At 41.5% G+C, this 26,415-nt stretch overlaps 1 protein-coding gene across 1 annotated transcript; it reads right to left on the bottom strand.

Moving 5' to 3' along the window:
* Positions 1–394: 394 nt before the first annotated feature.
* LOC134423115 (vitellogenin-2-like) lies at positions 395–22,790 on the bottom strand. The gene is made up of 35 exons (XM_063165797.1): positions 22,721–22,790; positions 22,586–22,606; positions 22,329–22,480; positions 20,809–21,060; positions 20,155–20,316; positions 19,915–20,063; positions 19,168–19,318; positions 18,897–19,054; positions 18,643–18,808; positions 17,680–17,805; positions 17,113–17,331; positions 15,982–16,199; positions 15,751–15,848; positions 15,349–15,473; positions 15,132–15,233; positions 14,375–14,494; positions 14,102–14,291; positions 13,279–13,372; positions 12,982–13,167; positions 12,320–12,464; positions 11,981–12,203; positions 11,727–11,902; positions 10,460–11,344; positions 9,947–10,000; positions 9,021–9,107; positions 7,775–7,987; positions 7,543–7,685; positions 7,007–7,145; positions 6,374–6,509; positions 5,748–5,934; positions 5,343–5,431; positions 4,200–4,297; positions 3,293–3,452; positions 1,604–1,765; positions 395–715 (listed from the first exon to the last, which is right to left on the bottom strand). Exons 1-35 carry the CDS (start codon positions 22,788–22,790, stop codon positions 600–602), a joined length of 5,772 nt encoding a protein of 1,923 aa, XP_063021867.1. The 3' UTR covers positions 395–599.
* Positions 22,791–26,415: the final 3,625 nt, after the last annotated feature.

The following is a 26,415-nucleotide window of genomic DNA, read 5'->3' as shown; positions in this document are numbered from 1 at the left end:
GTGTGCCCCACCCTGGCCTGCTCCAGGACACCAATTCACCGTAGCTTCTGCACGTGGCACACCAGAAACTTAACGTGTTCCTGGCTCCCTCAGAGCAGCCCTGCCCAGGGACACGAGATTCAGGTTTATTCCCTGGGCCTGCTGCTCCCTGCAGCAGCACTGGCCCATCCCAGAGCTCTGGCCAAGCCCCACAGCTGCGTGGCTGCTGCAGAGGTGCAGCATCACACCAAGGTGATCAGGTCCTGCTGACCCAATTCCCAGTGGCCCTGAACAGAACCCCAGTGCACAGAACTCAAGAAGTCTACAAAATGCGGGATAAGGAGAACCTATGCAGACCTCTTTCCACCACCAGTGAAATAAGGAAACCTTCACAATTTTTTCCATGCATGGATTTATTATGAAATCAGATATTTATGGGCAATCATAACAGTTTCTACAATAATAAAGTTTAATACTTTAAATTACTTGGAAAGATTCCCCATACAAGATCCTTAAGTACTTAATTTAGTATCTATTATTCCTTAAGACAAGGTTTTTTACACTACACAATAAAAACATGAAAGTGTTTCTGTTTTCTCCTATGCTGCACAGGTACAGCTTCATATGCAGTTTTCATTCTCACAAGTACAGGCTATGTGTGCATCAACAGTGTCCTTCATATCCTCTGACTTCTGGTCAAACTTCATCTGCTTGTCTGTCAGGCTGGTGGCTGAATCTGATGGGGAACAAGAAATGAAAATTAAACAGTTTACTTGACAAGTAGTTCTGCAAGCTACAGCATTTACCATGCACTAGTTATTAATTACAGCAGGCTTGGCTGTTCCTCACTGATTTACATATTCATATTTGTCTAAGTCACGCAGAGATGTTCCAGGAAATCCACTTCATTAATAAGTCAATTCTACATTGAAAGCTACTACTTTCATGAAGAATTTTATTAATGATACACTTAGGAAAGGGTATTACAATCTTTAAGAAAAAAAAACTTGGAAAACAGATACAAGTCTATTCTCTATATAATCTATATCTATTTTATCTAGTGTCTTATAATCTACAATACATGTATAGAAAATAAATCCTCCTATATCACTGGACCTGTATGCACACCTGCCCTTCTAGTACAATCCTGTCCACACCTGCCCTTCTAGTACTTAAATCAGCTCAGTGAAGTAGGATCAGTCCCAAAGGCAGTGATTTATAAAAAATGCAAGGCAAGAATCCCCATTTTGGGGTGCTGTGCTTGTTCCTCCATGGCTCAGCCTGCACAGGCTGCAGTACACAGCTTTTCAGCCAAATCCCAGGGCTGACTGTGCTGTTGTGCTGCCCTTACTTTGCCAGCCCTAAGCACCACGAAGGAGAATTCAGCTTAGATTTTACATCCCAGCATAATGAAAACCATTAAATGTACGACAGAGAACCATCTCCCTCACTGAAGGAATGTTTGCCTATTAACAGAACAGGGAAAGGGCTTCAGTCAATAGGGCAGTAAGTCCATGCCTACCTACGGCCGTGCTGCATTGATGTTTTTCAAGCGGAACAACTAAGTGACAATGTATTGCTGCTCCTGCCCAGCTCCTGGGCAGCGGGATGGGTGTTGCCTTACCTGCCGGGACGCAGTGGAAGCCCACGGTGACCGGGGCGGTGCGGGTGGGGGCGCAGCCCTTGTTGCAGCGCAGCACGGGCTCCGTGGAGAGGCAGCGCGACTCGACCCCGGCCAGCTGCACCGCCCGCTCCAGCTTCACAAAGGCGTGCCGCAGCTTGCAGGCTGCAACGGGCGGGACAGCCTTGTGACCACGGGACACAGCTCCAGACCCCCCCAAAGGACCCGTCTGCCCACACTGCCCGTCTGCAAACTCCCCTCTGTGAAAACTGTGCTTTGGTCATAAATGAAGAAGCTTTACTGGCTGATCAATCTTTCGAATCAGCTTGTTGGATATGGAGCCCTGGAAAGCTAATTTCAAATGCAACTGGTCTGCTTCTAGATCAGGATATAGAAACACAGTACTTTCTAATAAACATTTTTCAAGGTAAACTGAAAATCCATCCAAAATCCATCGATCCATTCTGAACAAACTAGGAGGCATACTAGCCCTAGCTGCCTCAAACCTCATTCTGTTCCTCACTCCATTACTACACACATCAAAACTGTGACCAATAACTTTCTTTACTGAATAGCTGTCAAACCACATTTTAAAATGTTGAATATTCAGCAGTGGAACTAAAGAGGAGATTTCTGACCAAATAAAATGAATCACTAAAGAATTGCATTATTACCGATGTCATTCAGACACAGAACTGGTCAGAGAGAGAGCAACAGTCATTGCTGCCAACAAGGAATATTGATCTCATTTTGGATTCCCAGGACAAGCAGTTACATGTGAGAAACTAAACATACCACAATTTATTCCTAGATATAAGCTTTATGTCTTCAAATTTCAGCAGCTTCCACCATATGTTAAATGGAAGCAGAATGTGCTCACCACCAGCCACAGGAATATTTTTGTGGATGTGCATGTGGACAACATAGCCATCTAAAGCAAGTTTGTTGTCCAGAATTTGTGACAAAAACATGGAAGGGTAACAGCTAATGCTGAGCTAGACATGCACGAGCCATCTGCAGGGACTGAGGATGTCCTTCCCACAGGACAAGTCTCTGCAGATGCAAAGTGCCTGCTCTCCTCAAGCACTGTGGTGTGAGGTTGCATCATAGCCTCAGTGAGAGCTGCACACCAAAAGATCCTAATCTATGAAAGACTTAAAATGCAGCTTTTTAATTTCAACCATGTAATTAAATCCCTGGACTGCTCATCTACTTTGTACATACCGAACATGAATGCTTTGTCTGACAGGTTGCACTGGTTCAAAAACCAGGTGGTCAGCCCTGGTAATAACTACTAATCCCCATCTGATTTTTGATGGACTAATTGCTGAAAATTGATGTCCAGAAAATGGAATTGTGTTTAAATAAAAGCATTGTGTGTGAAGCTTATCCTCTTTCTGATCCTCATTTAAAATACTTCAAAACTGAAACAAAGATTTTGATTCGTATTATTTTTTGAACTTAACTAAGTTGTATATTTTGGCTTGTTTAACCTGTGATTTCTTATTTCTTTCTCAACTTGCAAGTAATTTTAATAAATTAACAATAAACTTAATATATTAACTTAATAATGAATCTCCTAATATGCTTTTTTCTCCCAAAATATATATGGATTTTAAATTTTCTGAACAAATCCCACTATTCCTGAACAACTGCTGTAATATTATATTAAATTTATTAGAGCTTGCATACCTCCTCTACAAGGTCTTTCTTCCAAAATCCAAGAATGCCCAAAGCTCACTGCATCTTTAGCTACATATCCATTGGGCATCCGATATTCCTGTTCGCATTCTGCATCGTATTTTCCACATAGTCCACACATTTTCCCTGCCATCCATAGAGCAACTTGGATCTTGGAGGAAAAGGAAGAGGAGAGATTTCAAGTTAAAAAAAAATGTAATACCTGTGGAGCACATTTTTGCTATGCAGGTCCCTTCCAGTGCAAGTTAATGCACAAACATTTAAAATCTCTTTGATAAGAATTTAAAAGGATCTGACAGTCAGATGCCAAACTCCTGTGGGGCTGCAGAATCTGTAACTGATACAGCCTTCATAACCCACTGTGCCAGTCTAGGATGTTGAGTTATTCATGCTCTAGACTATTATTAATATGCTGAAGCTTTTTTCTGGTGGTTATTTTGATGGTACAAGAGACAGACATGAAACTGTTTACCAACCCCTTACGTTCCAGCTTCATGTTAACTTCTGTGCAGACTTTAAACCACTCATTTATCTAACAAGAATGGCTGCATTTTTGCTATTTTGAAGAATTATACAGCTGCAAGAACAGCGTCAGGAGCTGAAAACTAATTTTTCTTGCAAAGGCACTGCTGACTCAGTGTGTGTACACTCACAGACCCACTTCCCAACACACATCTGTACTGCAAGAACAGAATACTTGTGTTGATCAAAGGTTCTCATTTCTCACACCCAGAAATAAAGAGCAGGACTGTGCAATCCTGTAGCATCATCTTCCCTTTGGGGTTTTTTGTGCCCTGCACACACTTGCCTTTGCCACTGTACATCCTTGCCCCCATACACACAGATTTAAGGGAATTCTATGGAAATTTCTTAATCTTATGAAGAGGGAGAACGATACCCTGAATGTGTATCCATCAAAGTACAGTTTGTCAATGCCATAGGCTGGGGCGAGGAGTGCAAGCCCTTGATTTTCACTGTGGATCCACAGAGAAGCACCTAGAAGAAAAAAACAAAACCAGACCAAACTTCGCTTCTTCAGGAGAGAAAAAAAGCAACTGTCATGTTTCTAAAATGTTCTTTTCTTCAAAATTCCACACTTACCCTATTCAAGAAACACAAATATAAAAGAAAGCAATGTAGAAATGGGCATATATAGAAAATGGGTGCTTGCAAAAGGATGGAAGAGAATGTTAATGGTCACAGACCTATTAAGTTTTTTGGGGTTATTAACATAATCACATTTATGTCTATAAATTATTACTGAGCTGTCTGTAGTAGCTCTGTAGTTGTGCAGATCAACAAGGCTCCAAGTGCACTGCATTGGAATATGGAAATATGAGGAACACCTTGACTGCCACTGCAGCCATTTCTGGCACAGTTATCACTTCCCAAGTACATAACAAATAGGACAGAGCTCAGCACTGGTACATGCTAACCCAATTTCAGCAAGATTTAGCCCAATTCATATATTACAGCTCTTCAGTCAGAATACCCACACTGTATATAGCCCCTGACTACACAGGAAGAAATAAGGTCCTCCTGTACTTTTCACAGAAACAAACTATTCTCATTTGGGAGAATCAAGCAGGCTGTTTCACCAGCTCTCCATACCTATCCCTGGCAGAATGCAAGCCAAATTTATACCTACAAATCAAATCAGGAAAAACATCAATATACAAGTCACGTGTAGTGGATTTTAGAAAAGCTCTACTTTTTTAATCAAGCAAAATTTGATAGCATAGCCAAAACCCTTCTCAAATTTGGAACTACAACAGGACCTGCAATGTTGTACAAAAAGGTGGGATCTTCCTGCTAATTATATCTTGCTTATTTAGGCTACTTCAAGAGTTTCACACTCTAACCAATCTTTCTAAGTGTCCCTCTGCAAATGAGTAAAGTACATATTCTTAAATATTACCTTAAAACCAAAGAAACACGGATTGAATACAAACTGATCAAATCTCCTTCACAGATTCCGTCTCTTTCCTCCTTTCTCCCAAAGCACATGTGGCCACTGAGCAGCCCGTGCTGCACCACTCACCAGCAGATGTCAAGGACACGTTGGCTGGGCTCTCAGCCCCGTCCACCAGCAGCTGCACGCGTCCGTCGGCAGGGCGCATGTCGACCTCACTGCAAGGACAAGAGTGCTCACACCCTGCCTGTGCCGCCCTCACACACTCACAGCGCTTCCTGCTCACTCAGTATCACTGCTCCGAGCACAAGCTCATTTCAAATGCTTGAATTACAGCAGGGGTACTCTCGTCACCCAAGATGCTGGATAAGAGCATCAGCATCATGTTCAATATGCATGGAAAATAAATAAGGGGAGTGCTGAGACCCCATGGGCTGCTGGCCATTGCAGGAAAGCTCAGATTGGAGCTCCTCTCATGCTAGATGTGGGCAGGGAGGTCCCTCATGCTCCCAGCATCTGGCAGAAGTTACTTACTGATTGCCAATCTTGATGTTGATCACTTTCAAGTTCACAGATTCATCTACATTCTTCATCATCACCAGGAACTTCAGGTCAGAGCTGCAGTCCTGAGCCAAGATGTGGTAGCAGTCTGCTGGCATTGTGTAGTTAAACCGAACTTCATTGAAAGTTGAGACCTTGTTGTAGGAAACTGAGCATTGAGCTGGTTAAAAAAAAAAAAAAAAAAAAGTGTTATTTTTTGTTTTCCATGAGAGAAAGCCACTAAATTGTGTGGTTTGTTTTTAGAGCCATAGTATTTTAGCTTTGTATTTGTTCCATTATGTGATATTTTCATATGGTTCACAGGGACTTTTGGCTAGTAAGCACCCATAAAGGCATATAAAATGTGTTCTTCTATCTAACAGAAAAATAATTGACAGAAATTTAAAATTTTATCAATTTGGATAATTGGTATCTTGATCCCTGAAATGCTGATGATTTCTGTTCTACATGCACAGTATTTTCTCTCAGTTGAACCATCCTCACATTATTACAGAACATTTCCTATTAACTCAGATAAACAATGCCAAAAAAATTTACAAGGTGCCCAAATGAATTGTGATACTGAAGTTGTCATGCTTCTGAACCCAGTTAGATCTGACCTTTCAAATTCTCGAGCACTGCAGAAGGGGCTTTAGCAAAGACATTCCAGCTGGGAGGCTGCAGCTCTGACGTTGATGTCCTTGGCCCTACTGGGAGTGACAGGGGAAGCCTCATGGCTTTTTCATAGAGGGTAATCTGAAAAGGAATTCACAAGCACATTCAAAATGTACCCATGCCAGCAAACAGCTAGGATTTTTTCCTATTCTACTTTCATTACAAAGAATTTACATGAGCATAAATCATCTGACTCGTTGTCCATGAGGTTTTTGCTTTTGCTCAGTTTTCTCTCATGGTGTGAGAGAAGTCATTCAGGTATTGTTCGGGAGAGAATGAATTGCTCCCTTTTAAAGCTGAGGAGGTGAACATTTATGGAGATACTACAGATGGAAACTCATGTCATTATGAGTACCCACGTCTCTCTCCATAAAAAGAATCACTCTCCATAAAAAGAATCACTATATGGACATCTATGAAATATAATGATGGAAATATATAAAAGCAATTTTCATCATTTGCACCCAAGCTGATGCTAACTTAATTTTTCTTTCTCAGAATTGACCCACTGTAATTAAACAGTTACATTTTTCTACTAGGAATAAGATAGAAGAGTGATAAAAATATTTCATAATTACATCAGGAAGCTTGATAACAACATCACAAGTCCTTGGAGAAGTTAGAGCCACGATCACCCTGGCTTGTCGAGAAGGATTCTTGTCCTCTTTTTCAGAGAATCCCAGCATAAATGCAGCCCCAGGGACGAACTTGTAAAACCTTCAAAAGTTCAAATCAGAAAGATTTAGTGAGATGGAGAAAAAAAAGGCTGCACACATCCCAGCTAGATTGTCTCACGCCTGTGTGTAAGCAGCATAATAGTCTGCAGGATCCCTGGTTATGTCCTCACACCCACTATCTGCTCTACTGATCAAGTGTTCAGTGAAAGGAAGGATCTGTTCCTCAGTTTTCAGTAATTATGGCAAATATCAGGAGTTACTGTACGTTAAAATGAGATGTAATCCCACTCAGCTTTTATGTCCAAAGGCAGTACTTGGACAGATCAGAGAATAAAGTATCAGTCAGGACTTAAGACACTAGAACCTTGTGTGCAGATGCTGATTTTTCCCAGTTGACCAGCATTGTTAACAAGTGCCACTGCAGACTCAATTCTCACCATTCTGCCACGGATCTGATGCTGGAAGGAACTTTAGGCCACTCCAGTTTCACTTGTACAGCAGGGTGGGCAGCAAACTGCCCAGTTACCAGCTCAGATGAAACCTTGTAGTCCTGGCAATTCCGTCCCCATTTCAGGTAGGCCTGTGATGGAGGGACAATGGTTCCTTTTTTAGTGCCTGGAGCATTCTTGTGATGCATACAGAGCTGTACGAGCCAGTTTTGAGCCTTACCTTTGCCTTGTGAGCATTGTGGACTGAAGCATCAGCACATAGCTTCCACTTGCTTGAATCTGTGAGGTTGGACACAAATACCTGCATCCGAGGCTTGATGGAGTCAATATCAGCATACACCACGAGCTGGAGGCCTCCTATCTTCTTATCATCACGGATACCATGCAGGAAAACTGCTAACACTGGGGCTTTAACATCTCCCAAAAACTTGGGCTAAGAGGAAGGGGGAGAAGGTATGCAAAACATATAATTATAGAAGAGTTACCATGGAACATTTTAGATGCAAGATCTAGATGGATAAATGGAAAAAATAAACAACTGAACCACAAATATATACCAGCATATGTATCACACACATATACATGCCTATAAAACCTCATGCCTGTCTCTAATGTGCACGTGCCTCTGCATGCCAGATGGCTTTTAGCACTGTGTTTTTATGAGCCAAAATTTGTGCCATTTCCTGAGCTACAGCTGATACCATGGAAATAGTCATATAATTAAAACACAGTAATGACTATATGATTGGGGCCTCATTGTTAGTATCCAGCCTGTGAATAAAAGCAAGCAGTTCAGTTTGAACATCAGCTGTCAGTGGTATGCGTCACTCATTCCCACAGCAGAAACATCCCCACTCATCTCCTCTTGTTTATCTGTCTGGGTCCTGTGCTGGCTTTCTGCTCACACTTGGGCTGTGAGCTCTGTGGAGCAGTCAGGCTCTGTGTTTGCACAGCAACTCAGCACAGAATATAACCCAGGACAATCTCTCCAACATCAAGAACCCCTTCCCTTGGAGAACAGCCTGAAGTGCATCATGACCTTCAATATCTTCTCTCCATCTTTCTCAAGCCTGCACTCCTCTGCCTGGTGGTGAGGAGCCCAGATGCTCCATGCCCCTCTGGAACATGCCTTTTGCTACCATCAATGTCCTCACACTGGCACTGCAGCGCTCAATCAATCTCCCTCCAGGCTGCAGAGGTCACAAAATGAGTCTCTGCAGGCATCTGTTGGGTGGGCTTTCCATGAGGGAAGGGTTGTGAGGAAAGAAAGAAGGGTCCTCAACTGCTGGGGAAAGTGCATGTGGGAGCTATGGTGCACGTCTTGACTGATGCCTGAGACTCAAGAGGTTGGCATTTCTCCCTTCCCGTGATTATTGTAATTATTACTATATACAATTACTGTCAGTGCACAGCCACTCTGAGATAATTCCAAGCTGTCAAAACCCCCTAAAAATGATGCAACTAACCCATGAAGCTCGAGATGTGGCATGACTGGATCTGGCAGAGGAATGTGAGCTGTCAATTTGGTCATCTGGGAGTTTTCTTTTTGGGACCTGCAAAAAAACCCCAAAAAACCCAAAAGAATCAAACCACAACAGGCTTAAGAGGGTAACTTTAAAGCATGTATGAAGAAATTGCACGTGGCAGTCCTGAACAATACTCTTTCTCATGGCACTTGGCTTTGTCCTGCTTACTATATAGGATCTAACTCTGAAAAATTTTGTTTCCCCAAACGTATCTGGCTCTTCACAGTCCCTAAGGACCATATGTAGATGAGAATTCCCTGTATGAAAAAACAATAGACCAAAGCAAGTCAGATTTAATCAGCTTCTTACTCAATGTGACAGACCAGAAATTCTGCACAGGCCTGATGAACTGAATGGACTAACTGAATGGAAAGGAGCATCTGAGTGGACACACACTGCTCAAATGTTACTTTCTGAGGAGCACCAGTGCCAAGTACACTGCTCTGGCTGGCTCATGCCCTAGTAAGAATCTGCTCAACCAAAATACTATAAAATAAGGTATCTTTCTACATTTGTCACCATCACTATCCTCGTGTACCTCAGTGATTCCAACCCAAGAAACCAGGTGATCAAAGCCAATCAAATGAATCAGGCTTCTGATGGTTCCTTCAAAGTGTGCAGCTCCAGTCTGTTTTATTGTTTTGGAAGAGGCTTTGTAGCTCCTTTGCAGAGCCACAAGTGGCTTCATGTGCACAGCACAAAAGGAAACACAGCTCTCTGTCTTTACCCATCTCAGAAGAACCACCACGGTTCTAATGTTATCAGTACTGTAATTTTTCTCAACAAAGATAACAAGTTGCCATTAAAATCTCCATTAGACTCTTGACAGATTCCATACTTCTTTTAGTGAGGAAAGAAAAACTCACCTCTTCTTGTCTGTGTGCTGATTTAAAGCGGTACTGATAAATCTCATGAGCTTCCTTTGAAAATGACAACAACAAGAAGATTAGAAGTCTCAGAGGAAAAGAAATGCTGCAATTGTATGAAAATCTAAGAACTGGAAATTAAATAAGAAATTTACTGATTATCATTCATACATAGTCCTGTATGCTTAGTCACAAGAACATAATTTTGCATTGCCTTTGCCAACATGAAGTAATTTATATAAAGCATTAATGTTTCTACTGCAAAATTAAGACAGAAATATGCAATGTTTATGGACAGCAAATTGTCAAAAACACCATTTCCTGACAGTAGCAAAATTTTCAACAAACTTGTGAAAACTTTTGAGATGAAGCAGACATCTGTGCCAATGATTGCAGGTGTGTTTGTAGAATAAATTCTTCAATTTTATGTTGCTAAAATCTACTGGTCATCTCCTAATGTTCTGACTTGTCATGCAAAGCCAGGAGCGTGATTAGTAGCATCAGTTGATTTACCCATATTTTGGAATATGCACTGCTGCTGCTGCTGCTGCCACCTTCCAGATGTCCTGAATGATGTTCATGGCTGTGGTGGCTCAGTGACTCGCTGCTGCTGCTGCTGCCATTTACATGCCTCGAGTGATGCCCATGGCTGTGATGACTTGATGACTTCCTGCTGCTGCTGCTTCTGCTGCGACTACTGCTGCTGCTGCTTTTGCTGCTACTACTACTGCTTTTGCTGCTGCTGCTACTGCTTTTGCTGCTGCTGCTGCTTCTACTGCTGCTGCTCTTGCTACTTCTGTCACTGCTGCCACTGCTCTTGCTACTGCTGCTGCTGCTACTGCTTTTGCTACTGCTGCTGCTGCTACTACTGCTGCTCTTGCGGCTTCTGCTGCTACTGCTACTACTCTTGCTACTTCTGTCACTACTGCTGCTGCTGCTCTTGCTACTTCTGTCACTGCTGCTACTCTTGCTACTTCTGTCACTGCTGCTACTCTTGCTACTTCTGTCACTACTGCTGCTGCTGCTCTTGCTGCTTTTGCCACTGCTGCTACTCTTGCTGCTTTTGCCACTGCTGCTGCTCTTGCTGCTTTTGCCACTGCTGCTGCTCTTGCTACTGCTCTCACTGCTGCTACTCTTGCTGTTGCTTCTGCCACTGCTGCTGCTGCTCTTGCTGCTTGCATCTTTGTTTTTCGCTTGCTCTTCTTGATTATTCTCATCTTCATCGCCAACCTCTTTACGATGAGGAGAAACAGCAGACGATGAGGAAGAGGAGGCAGCTGAGGAGGCAGAAGATGAGCTGGAGGGATGTTTTGTGTCAGGGTCTGCCCCAAGCTCTGTAAGCACAGTGTTTTCCTTCTTTGCAGGTTGCTTCTTCGGGTGTCGTGTTTTATTTGCAATCTGCAAACACAATCCAAGAGGTGCAAAAGAGAGAATACATCTGGTCCTGCTTTTGCAAAGTAAAACTTCTGTGGGTGTTGGACAAAGCTGGGTTCTCACACCAGCTTTTCAAGGAAAAAAACCACCTCCATCTCCCGGCCTCACTCACAGCAGAAACTGCAGAATTCCCTCAGATCCACTCCATCCAGCTGAAATCCAGCCCAGCCCAGCCCAGCCCACCCTGCTGGATGCACCCCATAGGAGCAATACCTCAGCCTGGGGCACTGGCACCTTCCAAAGCAGCCTCAGCCTTTCTTTGCCATGCCAGCTCCCCACACTGTACCTCTAATTCCTGCCCTCATTTAGGGGAAAACGTTCCCCACTACCATACCCAGTCACTTGCCTTGAACACATTGTCAATGCCCAGAATCTTCTTCAGTTTAGCTTGAATGTCCCCATACAGAGATGATTCACCCTCTTCCTCCGACTCTGCGTTTACTTCATTAATTATTTTGGAAGCTGCTCTGGATCCTGCTTGAATCTCCAGCTGAATTTTGTCAATAGCAGCATCTGTTTCAACTACACACCAATTGCACATGTTAGGGAGTTATACTGCTTCAGACAGCACTGACAAGGCCAAGATGCTCAGTATTTTACCTGGGATCAAGACTATTTTAGCCTCGTGCTCTCCGATCAGCCTGTGCAAATAGGTGTTCTTCAGGAAGCTGGCATCTCGTGACCTGCTGGCAAAGCAGAGCTGGCAGCCAAGGTGCTGCAGCTTGACACAAATGTCTCGTTTATGAGCTTTCCTTCCTGCCACGGGGCCAAGATCCTCTTGAGAGCCATGGGCACGTTTCCTTGGGGCGCTGTCAGCTGCTGGCTGCGTTAGAGACGAGGGTGTGAGTGCCACTGGGACTGTCACAGGCAAGAGTGAAACTACAGACATCCAGTGCACAGAGGGTGAATATTACTGTGTAAGCCAAAAAAATAGGTTACCTTTGTGAAGTCTTCACTGGAAGCTTTATCTGATGGTTTGAAAGGTTCTTCCACAATATTTGATGAAGCATCTCCTGGGAGAATTGCAGTTCTCTTTTCAACACCTAGCTCTCCTAAATTTCTTGATACAGCAAAAGCCTTATGTCTGTTGAGATATATGCAAAAAGCAGTAAATTATTCCTACCCCTTGTCTTTGGATTCATACATCCTTGTGAGTATCATTTGATATTTGAATATAGGGATTATATATGAATTTAGAAATATAAATATTATTGAAAACAAAAAAAGAGTACATGACAAATATAATTTTCTTATATTGCAGGAAGTTCTCAAAGTCTAGATAAATTTCAACAAAAGTTCCAAAACATCAAAAATATTCCTTCAAACACATCAATCAAAATCCTTAAAAGACAATAAAATAATAAAACATAATCAGAACACAAAATAATAAACAATTTAATATAAAAATCACACTGCTAAATAATTCAGGTATCTTCTGATTTTTAGCTCCTGTATTTGTCTTCTTTGTGCTTTATCCCAAAGGTTCTGCTACACACTGAAGAGTCACTCTGCCTCTCTAGAGACCTCTGTGGGAGGTCATTCAATAGTGAACTTTGTGGGGCTTCAGCAACACAAAATATTCTGAAGTAATGCTACCATACCTTCCAACCACTAGCTCAGTTTCCTCATGGCATGGATTTGTTTCAATCTTAATATTTTTCAGCTTCATGTCTATCTTAGCATCAAACTTGATTGGCACTCTTGTCAGGACCTTGCCTTGAATTTCCACAGCTTGCTGGAAGTATTCTGTGTTAACACCCATTGTTGCAAATTTCTGTATGTATAGACTGAAACAGAGTGCAGCAGTCAGGTGTAAGGAAGGTGCTCTTTTCACCCATGAGGTTCTGCCTTCCCTTGAAAACCTCCTTCATATGGAAAGCCTCAAAAACCTGCCATACCTGGGGTTTATGTCAGAACGAATCTGCACAGTGGATTCGAGCAACTGTGAAGGTCTAAAATCTCCAGTTAAAGGGGGAGATATCTTTCCATCAACTGCAAATGCAAGAACAATATTTAAACATTGTAAAAATGAAAGAAAGGAGTCAAACATAAGCAGTTTCCAGTAGGAGTAGTGTTTTTGTTAGTACAGTAAATACAGATGGAAAACAAGACAGACTTTGGGGTACATGAAACCTTTCATGATTCTGAAGAAAACTGAAAATGCAGAGGAAGCTTGTTATGTAGGCAAAGGTTCTGATGCAACATACTGAAAATGGAAATAAAAATATACTAAGAAAATGAAGACCTGACCCAAATTGGAAGTTTGATAATTGGTGTGACACTAAAATTTCAGAAACATGGGGAGTCAGAAGACCCTCTTCTCTTCCTCCTTCTTAATGTTACTAACAGTGCACTTTTGATTGTTTTCTATTTTCTTCTCTTTTTAAATCAACATTGATTCCTCCTTAGCTTGTGTGAGCACCTCTCAGGAACCACCCCCTTCTACCCATGTCTGCATCAGCTCCCCAGGCAGCTCTTGTGGTTTTTCGGCTTTGAATGCTGTGGCCTCTCTCTCTCTGGTTTCCCAGGTTCTCATCTCACCTCTTCTGTCTTCATTCCCTTCAAACTCAATGCACAAACCAGTGCACCCACCTTCTCTTCAAACACCTTCACTGCCCACTCTCCGATCCCCAAGCCAGCTCTATTTCTAACCTCCTGGCTCTGCCCTCCTTTCTCCGTGCTCTCCCAGGCGCTGTCCCCCCGTGCCCGCTCCTTGCTCACCGCTGGCAGCAGCCCTGGCCAGGGCCGTGCTGTAGGAGCTGTACTCCAGGGGCAGCCCGGGGGCCGTGGGGACGATGTAGCGCAGCTCTCCCAGCCACAGCGGCTGCGTCCACTGGGCCGCGGTGCCGGCGCGCAGCTGGGCCGCCGCCCTCCTCAGCAGCGTGCTCCGGCCTGCGGGCTCCAGCACGGCCTGTGGGGAAACAGGGAGCAGAATGTGGGCACGGGGGGCTGGAACGCTGGCCAGTGCCGCACAGAGAGCAGGGGCCCTGGTACCTTCACGGCCTGCTGCAGCACCTCCTTGTTGATGTTGATGTAGGCCAGCTCTTGGCCAAAGAGTTTAAAGTAGGCTGATATCAAGGGGGTTTCTGTTGGCAGCTCCTTCCATCCCAGCAGCTGGGGAACAGATAAAGACACAAGCAAAGTTTCTTAACAGAACACTTCATAAATGATAACTCATCCGAAACCACCCATAACTAAACCCATCACTGGCCAAGCTGCCCTTTTCCTTTGTAAGATTTCCAATTGTAAATAGCATTGTGGCACTAATTCACACTTTCTCCCACCATTGAGATGCCCACAAATGTTTGGTATCCCAATACAGTAACATTTGCACACAGGGTCTGAGTCATTAGTACCATTAAACCGAGTTTGAAAGCACTGCAAAAAAAAAAAAAGTCTTTTCTCTTAGAGACAAAGGCATATTCTTGTAAACTAGGTGAGGTAGGTGAAGAGAGGGAGTAGGAAGCCTGCCAGGCATGTGACACACTGTGCTGCAATGCCTGCTATGCCCTTCCCTCCTGTGCTCCTCCTGCAGCCATCTCTGAGGTGGGGAGGAGGCAGAGCCAGAGCAAAAACTGGCAGAAGCCATTGCAGCCATGGCAAATGTCCCCTGCAGTCCCCACTGCACATTTCTCATTCACAGAAATATTTGAGCTGACTCCTTCAACTTCCTGATACAAGGCTTAGCTAGAGTGAGAAGCATCACCAACGCCTTTTCACATAACCCACATGTATTACTGAAAATACATACAGCTTTTCCAATCTCCTTTATCTTTTTGTATGTGGAATATTCAGCAAATGGGATATTTCGTTTCATGATGACATCTGTGAGGCCTTCCACACGGACACCAGCCTACCAAAACAGCACGAGAAGGAGCAGTCTGAAACATGCTTACAGAGAGGAAACTTTGTGAGGAGTTTTAATTTTAATTTGTTTATTATTGACATTGACTTAGGTAAATATTTACCTCCACCAAATCAGCCACCGACCCTGCAGAATATGCCATCAGCTTGGAAATGATTGCTGATGGGAACATTGTTCCTGGGCTGTTCATAACAAGGACTTCTCCAGCAGCACCAACTTTATAGTTATCTGTGGCAGAAGAAAACAAGAGACATCTTTTTTCTAACCATTCTGCTTACCATTCAAGATCATATTTCAACTGCTTTTTCTACCGCCAACTTTAAGATATATCATTACATAAACTCTAACTGTTTAGGCAGAAATTATTAAATGGCTACTCTAAACATACGAATCTCAATTTAATTTCTCACTGAAATAAAGAATGCCATATTTCTGCAAAGGACTTAATATTTTTGGAATGGATTTCTGAAGTGAAAGTTTCCTGATTCCTGAAACACTTACTCACCAAAGTAGCCACCAACACGTATGACCTTGCTGTAGCGATAGCTCAGCCTGTCCAATTTGGGGGCCAGCAGCTTAAGGGCAATATTGCAAGCTGAAGATCTAAACAAAATGAAAAAGGTAATAACATCCAGAAACAAGCTCCTGTCAGTAAATCAACTGACCTCAGTTGTCAGCACATGCAGAAGATCATAATTTGCTCAAGAGCACCTGCTTTGTTGCTGCCTCTACTCACATGTTGTAGGTGTATGGCAACCTGCTCTTGGACAAAGCCTTCATGTGGGAATACACAAAACTGGCCACTTGTAAATTGCTCTCCTTCATGGCCACGTTGGCAATGGTTGTTATCAAGGGAAGGGCAGGCCTTGTCTCAAAGATAACAGCACAAGCCATCATCCGCACTTCGGGGGAAAGCGACTCATCAGCCAGGATCTGGATGAGATATCCCTGCACCTGCACAGACAAAACAGGGTCTGGAATTAACAATAACTGAAACCATTCTGCAATCTGGATCCACATCTAACCCACAGAAAATATGGGAGAGGGGATCATTATCCCTGCAGAAAAGTTTCCTGATCTTTTTTACTGCAGGGTTCCACATAACTACTAATATAACTGAAGGGGCCGTGGTGGAACAGCCCCATGAAACCACTGAAATGGAAATAAATGTCCATCTATCAACCCATGACAATCCAAATGGCACCAGCATTGCTTTGTACATTACTGATATTCAAACATCAGCGAACATCTATGGAAGAAAAAAATGTAGATAATAAGACAGATTCATTGTTTGAAACAACTCCACTGACTCAGTGAGTATGCTTAATTATTTTAGACCAGTTTTAAAAGGGTTCAGCAGTTCACCAAAGACAGTCTGAGTGAATGGTTTCTCATATAGGTCCTATACCTAAACCATCTGAAAGGCAGGAGTCTTGCTACACTTTCTGTGACGGCAACCTCGGTGTGGGGTCAGTGGTGACTCACCCAACCTCAAGGGAAGGGTCTAAAAGAGGCAGAGTAATGCTGACATTTGGCCTAGGAGTTTAACAGAAAGTGTCTCTCCTTCTGATTACAGAGGCAATTTAAATTATAAGTCTGACTTTTAGGTGGCTAAGTGTCCACTATAACTAACACAGGACTTGGTTACAACAGACGAGAAAAACATCACTGCTGGAAGATTCCTACTGACTAATTATCATTACATCTTAGCAGAAAACATCAGCTAAATGTAAAACTGTGTAGTATTGTTCTTAAAAATAATCTTTTTTTGAAAAAACTGAATCCACACATGGTGCCATTAAAACCATTACACTTAGGGTACATATCTAATTCACTAAGTTAAGAAAATCTACCAGATCCTACATACTGTTTTGCAGTCCTTCCAAGCAATTTTTCTCAAGGCCATTATGGCATCAATCTGAATGTGGATGGGGATATCAGAAGCACTGGATGAAAAAATGGGGAGGAACTTGAGGATGCGCTTGATGCTGGCTGGTTCTCCCATGTTGCCAATGCACTTCAGAGCCAATTTCATTTTGTCCTCACGGCCCCTGCTGAGTGCTTCATCTGCCAGGTCATGGATGGGCTGCAAACAAAGCACAGTTCAGTCTTCTCTAATCTATAGACTGTCCACAGTGTCCCCCTTACCCACCAAAAAGCCCACCACAATAAAGCAACTGGCTTTGATAAAAATCATTTAATGCTGGTTTCTCTCAGGATTTCACCCTTGCAATGTGAAAAAACTGTGTTTTCAATGATGAAGAAAATGATTACATTTACAAAATTATTTGATGCTTTTGTTCTGAAGAAAACCTACAAAATGTGTATTTATACTTCCAGTCATCCTTTTTATACTGTATATCAAAGAATTAAGGTAATATGATGAACATTACTAAGCTATTAAAAAAAAAAAGCTTGGCAAAAAGCTGCCTACCTGGAGAGCTTCTTTAGGACAAGCTGAGGTCTGAGAACAGTATCTATTCACCACAGAACTGTATCCCAAGCTGGCAAGTTGTTGAAGCAAGGGATTTTTCTGGACTCGAGAACTTGTCACTAAATCCTGTGAAGAAGAAGAAAAAAAAAATTGTCATTTAACACAGTGCTTCACAAAGCTCTCAGAGCAGGAAAACCATCAGATCTTATTTAAAGGGATCAATTTCAGAATGATTACTCTTCTTATCTAAACAAATTAAAGTAGGCTGTAGACATTATATTTGGAAGCTTTAGTTAGAAGCTTAATTCCCCGCTAGTTTATACACATATAAGTTCGCCTAGTTACATTTTGATTTTTGTTAACTGAACACTGAAAACATTAAGATTATGGATAAACATCAATGTATAAATGGAATACCTCCAGAAAAATGTGCAACTCAATAATATTAATGATGCACTTTCCCATAATTTCTGCTTTTCCTGTTTAAGAATATTGGCTAGAGATGGCAAAAATCCTGTTCAGAATTAATGGTTCATTATTGTGTCAACGTATTTGATGCTTGCACTAATGCTTTTCCTGCAGCATTTTCCACTTCATGGACTAGTTTGTAATTGAAAGAGCTGCTCAAGTGACATAACACACCAATCATAATTTGTTTCAGAAGTAAGAGATTAAAGGGACAAAGTTTTGTCTGTAGAAGTCATGCCAGGTGAGCCCAGAAAACTAAAATGGGAATTATTCCCAGAAGCTCTTATAAGAAAAGGGCTTTACATCAATATAGAGAAATGAAGATATGGAACTATCCTCTAATAAATGCTATGCCAAAAAAAATTCATGGGTCAAAGTTTCCACAAAATTAGTGTACACAAAAGGAGAATCCAGCCTCTAATGTACTTAATCACAGGTTGCTGATTATCATTCCTTTCGTTGTGAGACAGGAAAGATTCACGTGGCTTTACTCACTGCTGCTATTGGAACAGTGTGTTCATCAGCTTTTGTGAAATGGAGAGCAAAGGGAACGCTGAGAAGAGCCTGAAGGTAGCTGAGGTCGTCACTGCGGATTCTGCTCTTGATGAATTTCAGAGCTTCTGGGATGCCCGTCGCAGAGACTGCGCTCAGCAGCCACCGCCTGCAGAGAGATTTTTAAAATCCTTCATTTTAGCTCCCAGTTGTCACAAAACCAAAAGAGTTTCTTATAGGTTGGTACAATGAAATACCTGTAGCGGGGCTTGTCTGAGAATTGTCTCCAGAGGGACTCAAGGGTGTCAGCGCTTGTCAGCTTGCAGAGCTGGACGAGCTCCAGGAAGCGGTATGGGAGATCATCATGGAAATCTTGCTGGTTATTCAGGACTATGTGTTGCAGTGTTTCAATTATCTAGTACAGAACACAAGACAGAGGGCATGCGTAATTACAGTCTTTGGAATTTATGATCAGGTTTGGTTTGTTTGTTTTTTTTTTAAATTAGGAAAGCAATTTGGAAAAAATACCCGTTGCTCAGGGTTTTTGGTCTTGATGAGCTGCACCGACATCTGTGGCAGTACTGCTGGAAACTGGTATTGAAGGCTTCCATAGCTCTGCATGGAGATGTCTGGGGAGCTCCCCCATTCACTCTTCACCTCCAGCAAGGTGAGTTGTTGTCTGTCAAGAGACAAGAATCACAGGAGCAAGGCATTATCTCTCTTCACCCATGTGCCAACTCTTGTTTGTTTGTTCTGTGATACTAAGATGGTAACTGTCTCACTCTTTAAAAAAATTTCTTATCAAAAGAAAACCTTTTGCTAATGAATAAAGCTTTCTATCTAGAACAAAATGGCATTGGAGTTATCTACAATGAAATTGTTTCCGAGGAGAAGCAAAACCACTGTCTGCTGAATGAGAGCTACTGACCTGGTGTTAGGAATGATCTTATTTCTACAGACACTATCTTCCTCCTGACACTACAAATTAGCCCCTGGTCAGAACAAACAGAGCAGCAAAGTAGCATTCTTATGGTATAAGTGAACAGAACAGCTTTTCCCCTTTTCTTCCATACAATTATAATGCCAGTTTGACCAGGGTATAAATAGAAAATGGTTTGCTGAACTTTTTGGACTGTAGAAACTCCAAGTGTGATTACACATCTCCATTTAACTGTTGTGAAGCCCAATTCTCATTTCACTTCAGCTGGGGGTGAAGGGAACTGATAGAACCTCTAATTATTCTCACTTTGTGAAGCAAGCCCACGTCCCACCTACTTTGCTTCCGTGACAGCGACCCCGGTGGGTTCACTGAAGGGTGAGATCTGATACACCTGCTGAGACCCAGCCTCTGTGATCAGGGCACCACTGTCCGACTGCTTCAGCTTGTAGGAGAAAGCTGCAGTCCCCTTGATGATCCTTTCTTTCTGTAGGACAACAGGGAGATCCAAAGAGTGAATAAATGGGAACACAGTGGCCGTGTTTGTAATTAGGAAGATCTTTCCACATCTCACGTACCATCATGTCAACAGGGCAGGGGTAGACGTAAGCCATTCCAAGACTCTTCACCACTTTTTCCTGGCAATTATTTTGGTCTACGGTTTTGGTCACAGAGACTCGGTTGTTCTTCTTGTCTTCCTGGATGACATACCTTGTATGGCAAACACCTCCAATCCCAGCCTGGCAGATGAATACAGAAAATGAGACTTCCCAATTATATCAAGATTTCACTGTGTGAGAAGTTTTACTTAATGAAAATTCTCAATGAATCCTACTGAACTAAATAATAGGTATGTGAGCAATACTCGGTCAGGGGATGAAGTTTGAACTTGAAAAGTAATCACTTTATATCAACAATTAACAAATAAAATTGATCAAATAGCTGTATTATGGAAGCCATATAACAAATAAACTAAAGGATAATAATTCTTTTCCTCCAAAGAACTGTATGTTAAGACTTAAAGACATATGACTTAAAAAGAATTCAGCCCAGGTAATTTGTTGAAGACACGTGCACACATTTACTTCTATATGAATAAAAATCACCTTTTTCTTACTGCAATCACACAAAAGTAGATGCAGATAGACAGAAACTCAGAGGAAGACCAGCTAAAGAGAAAAAAAAAACCACATTCTTTCAGCAAAACAGTTTTAGAATGGAAAGAAACACACCTCTTGCAATTCATACACATTCTGTGACTTCTTAATGGTTATTTGTATCATGTTCAGTATTCCTCTCACAATGTTAATGCAAGTGTCAGGGCAGTTTTCTGGGCCATAAATGTTTCCAACCCGTCCACTGCTGTATTCAAACTTGAAGGGCCGGGTAAGGCATGAGGAAACCATCTGGGTGATTTTGGAAGATTGAGTGAATGGGTCCCTGGGCCAGATGCCATTGTATTCCTCCAGCTGTGGGGAGCGGATCTGGGAGGAAATCAAGATACTTAGGTGAATAAAACCCCTTTGGTACTAAATATGCAAACATATTGGAAGAAATTAATAAAACCACTAGTGAGATACTCTTTTCTTCCAAATGTAGGCTTAGAAAATCATAGAGCAGTTTATTCTTTTGCCTTGTGTTTACACTATTGTAAAACCAGTGCAAATCCTGTCTGCTCAATAGTACTATTTTATCTTACAGAAGCAGTTAACATATCAAATAAAGTCTCCCTTTTTGTCAGCCTTATAATAAATATTCTGCTTTATATTTAGCATTTAAAAAGCTTATACCATTCTAAATGTAAAAAAAATTTGCAGTTTTAGAATGTTTCATTTTAACTTATTCCTATAAAACTTTTTTTGGACTAAACTAATTACTACATTTGCTTCATATTTTTTACTTATTTAAATCAACCAAAATACTTAAGCAATGAACAATATATTTATAAACACTGAGATACAATGTCAATAAGAAGCAATTTCAATAACTTTGGTAAAGTTACTGCCAGCTTAAGTGCCTGAGAGCACAGGCTGGTGCACACCATACAAGAATTTCAGGACAGTCAATAGTGTGAAATGCAATCCCTAGCCCGCAGTTTTGAAAGATCTACAGTTCAATACAACTGGTGACAGCTGTCACTGAATTGAGTATTCCAAAAAGAACCTCTGATTTGTAACTGAATTAAAGGGGTAAAAGTACATTTCTGAAGCATATTTATTTTGAATTGAGCCAGTTCCTATCACTGCTGACATCAGCAGAGACATGATTTCACATGTACAGATCTTTTACTGCATTATTCAAACACCAAACATTATTACACAGTCCTTTTTCATGACTTTCACTTTTTAATCTTTCCTTTATAATGAATCACTTTTTATCATTAGCTTTTATCACTTTTTAAGTCTATTTTTATTAGTTGCCTTCATGACAATGATTTTACATACCAAAGTCCTGGCTTCCCACAGGAGTGGGAAATTTGTGCTAAGACTAGAATCAAATCTTAGAGCAAGTGTAAATGTCTTTAGTTTTCCATTTTCTAGCAAACCCCCAGCAGCTGTATTTACAATAAGTCTTGAGGAACAGCTGCTACCAACAACTTCCACAAGGAGCACAGGTAAGTGACCCATCCCTCTGAAACAGCAGTGATAAGCCTCCAATTGTGTTTCCTGCAGCTTTCCTACACCCCACATCAGGCAGATGCAATTAAAGCTGTGATTTTAGCTCACTGTTGCACATTTAGGAGGTGCAGTACCTTGAGGAGGTAGCTGTTCTCCGACAGCCCACTGATCTCCAGTTTGCAGCTCAGGCGCACGCCAGCTTTGGCAAAATTCTTTTCTTGAAGCCCATTCAACACCCAGCCTTCATAACTGTACACGTAGGTCTTTTTGCTACTGAATCCAGGCTCTGAGGGAAATAACAGCCATTTTCACAGTACTTGTAAGCATGTTCTAATAAATAGAAATAACAACAAATTCACTGAAAACAGGTTATAGAAGGAAATTTACTTACCGATGTCAAACTTCTGACTACCTACAAAAAGAGATGAAAAACCAGGTAAGTAATGTTCAATCTAGATCCAATCACTGCCACTGAACTTAAGGAAAATTTGGAAAAGAAAGGTGAAGCAGGGATATGCAGCCTTACCTACAAGGGTGAGCGCTAGTGCAAGGATGATCCCCCTCATAGTGAAGGTGAATGGGGCTGTGGCAGACATGGTGAGACTTTTATGGAAGGAAGCACAGGAACACGTGGCTGTGTTCTGCTGAATTCTCAAGTTTTTTATCAGTTAATGTAAACACTTCCCTTTTTGCAATCATACTTTCTCTTCAGATTCAATAACAGAAATCAAGTCATACCTTGGCATCTCACTGATTATCTCATAAGCCCTTGGCTGAATTGTTTAAAAGTTTCAACTTATCCTAATAAGTTTTTACTAGATCACTTACAATAATTTTACAATAAACACATTACTTCATTTCCTAGGTTGTGTCACTGCTGGCTGCTGATATTTGGTCTTGCCATAGACTAGGTTGAATGTGCCCAGGTTATGCTGACCTGGCACCTGACCCAAACTGTTATCTAGCTGATAGCAGCCCAATTAGCAGAGTCAGTATCACACACTGACACTGTTCCTCCCCTTCCCTGAGCGCTGGTTCCAGCTGCCCCTGCAGACAGCAGATCCGGACAGATATCCCCTTGCTATTATACTCCTATGTGCACCAAAGCCCATTAACAATCTAATGAAAACCTATATATATGGCATATAAATATTTTTATTCAAATAAATCAGAGGAACAGTGTGTCCTTTCAACTCTGGTCACAATGACCAGGAATATTTTTAAATGAACAAAGATTTCATAAGCCATCAGTAAATATTTTATCTTTCAAGGTAAATGACAGCCAAATCTGAACAATTAAAAGCCACAGACTCCTCCAAGCAAAGCAGGGGGAATGGGAGTGCAGGTCAGCTAGAACTTTTGCATTTCCTAAGGAGTCAATCCCAAAATGCAGCTGAATCACCTGAACAGTTGCAGGCTTGCAGCCAGCTTCACCATGGATTTACAGTGAGAGCCCAGGCACACATTCACACAGGCGTTCTCTTCTAGAAACCTCAGGGCCACGCAGGCAAGTGGAGACGCACAAAACACTCTTGGCCTGGTTGAGCATGGTGAGGGACTGGGGGATTGACCAGACTCATTCCTCCCACAAGTGACACAGTCTTCCAAAGCCAGCTAGGTGGCATCTGAATCAGAAATAAAAATGCACAGGGGCTTCTGAGTTGGAGGATGTTTCTAAAGGAGCACCTCAAAGCCTACAGTTTATTGTGTTGCCTGAAGTGACACAAAAGTCATGAATCCCATTCAAATTCAACATCTATGACAAACTGGTTAATCAGACACTTTATTCTACTCCCACAACTCCTATAGTTACATGATTAACCACAGGAGTGTGCTTTGTGGCAAATGCTATTTGAACACCCACAATGAACATTTATTTTCTATTTCACAGTTCTACAGCCTTCCATTAGCAAGTACTGTTCCTGGGTTGTCTGTCCCATAGGCCTTGACTATTTCAGATTCCACATGGACTGAAAATCCAGCTCAGGCTGTATGAACTATTTTGGGAACTGTCACCCAGCTCACTGCAGAAGACATTTGAGGGATGAAGGGTAGACACTTGCAAGAAATGTCTCATTTCTCATGATTACCTATGTTCAAGGGAACAAGCATGCTTTGTGCCTCAGGTGACAAGCTCTTTTATACAGTCATAAATAAATTTTTATTAGTAAATACTTATTTAAAACAAACTTACCTATTATGTGTACCAAATAGTTGTACATCTTGTACAACTCAAAATGTGAATAAAGAAACAAACACTGACAAGCGTGAAAACAACAACAAAATATGAAAACTACAACAAAATGCACACCATGGGAGCTTAGGTTTTCATTGCAGGGCATCTTTGTAGGGCATAGTGAACATTAGATATCAGATGTATTTTCTGAAAGCAATAAATAAATCATTGGACAATCTGAACACTTCTTGTGAGGTCAGCTTTTTGATACAGCTTTGTCAACATTTCATTTCTTCTCATCAAATTTTCTTGCAAATCAGAAAAATCTAAAACCGAGATATCTCATAAGGCTTAGTGATAACTACAAATTAAAAAAAAAATAAACCTGTATAATAACTAAGCTGATTCTACACGCACAGTATTGCCATTATTCTGCATATCCTTCCATTTTCCTTTCAAGAATAATGTGATTGTATTCATATTATCTACATATATCAGTTACCTTGACCTGGTTGAAACCTACCTGGACACAAAACAAGCCCCAGAAAATAAGTTAAAATTCAGTCTGTTTTTTCTTTTGTCCTGCTACAAGTGAAGTAGTGCATGCCTGCAGAATCTGGTGGAAGTATCTCTTCAAAGTAGGAAGAAAACAGCTGTTTTGTAGGGAGAAGGTTTTCTTAAGAAAAATTTCCATTTATTAGGTTTTTCTGCTATACAGTCTGTGTTGCAGGAGCTATATATTAGCCACTGGGGATGAAAGGGAAAAAAATTAACATCTTCAACATAATCCTGGAAAGTAAGTACTCAGACCTAATCAGACTGATATTTAGGGTAAAAGCACACTCATCACAGCCTGGAAAAGCAGCAATGAATGTTGTAGCTAAAGATTCTTGTGAAACACCACAGTTTAAGAGAGCCACTCATCTTTTCAATATCATGCATGAGTAGCTAACAATAGCTGTATTGTCTTCATTTGCTGAGAGTCTCTACTTCTTGTTCCTTGAGAAGAGCACTCAATACATTATTTCAAATATACACCTATGTGAAGTGACACACCTGTATCACACTCCTGCAGGAAGTCTCCCTCCTTTTGCTCTTCAAGTCTGAGTAAGATCCTGTAGTTGTTTCAAACAGCTCTAAGTACCACAATGTCACCCTCTGCAGAGTTCACACCATTATTTGCAGCAGTTTCAAATTTAAAATCTTCCCAGATACTGAATATAGAGAAATCCATAAACTCTAGCCATATTTTACTTCTTTACACGGACAGGACCCAATCTGTACTTCCAGACCAAGTGAGGACTCAACTGCATACACTCTTCTAGCACAGTTAGCTCTTCCATGGAGACTGTCACACATTTCCACTTCTGCAAGACAGGTTACACAACTCTAAAGCAAAAAATTAGTACAAAATCTTTATTAATTGCTAATCACTCAGTGGATAGAAACAAGAGTTTAAATATTTTAGTTATTTTGTTCTTCAAGGCATTATTATCCCAAAAGTTAAAGAAAACCAGGCTGGAGAAGGAAATCCCAAGTAAAGCAAACACAATTGACAGTCCCAGCAGGGCACCCATGAGCACACAATGGAACAGCAGCAGCCCCTGGTGGCACCTGGATCCTGCCTCAGCCATGGAGATCTCCAGCCACTACTGGCTTGAAAATAATCCTGCTTGCAGAGTCCTGTTCTCCTCAATATATTAGATTTTCACTGAAGTTTTTTGCAAGCGTATTTATTCTTCCACAAGTAAAATTCAGGCAAGACCTGCCCAACAGCTGGGAAATAGGAAACCATACAGGAACTGTACCCTGCTAAAAAGCAATGAATGACAGGATTCTGAAAACCCATTTATTGGGCAAGAACAGGAGAAACAGAAATATGATGCTGTCTTTCCAACCTGACTACCCATGCAGCCCACCAAGACAATAGTATTGGTTTATCATTATATCCACTTCTGCTCCCTTACAGGTGCTACATGAAAACCACACAAGTATGCTCCTCTGCAGTTTACATTGGCTATTACTTCATCTCAAGCTGGAACTCA

This window comes from Melospiza melodia, chromosome 11, assembly GCF_035770615.1.
Source record: "Melospiza melodia melodia isolate bMelMel2 chromosome 11, bMelMel2.pri, whole genome shotgun sequence".
Lineage (NCBI taxonomy): Eukaryota > Metazoa > Chordata > Aves > Passeriformes > Passerellidae > Melospiza > Melospiza melodia.
The sequence above is the reverse complement of the archived record's forward strand: the minus strand, read 5'-3'. Positions and strand labels throughout refer to the sequence as shown.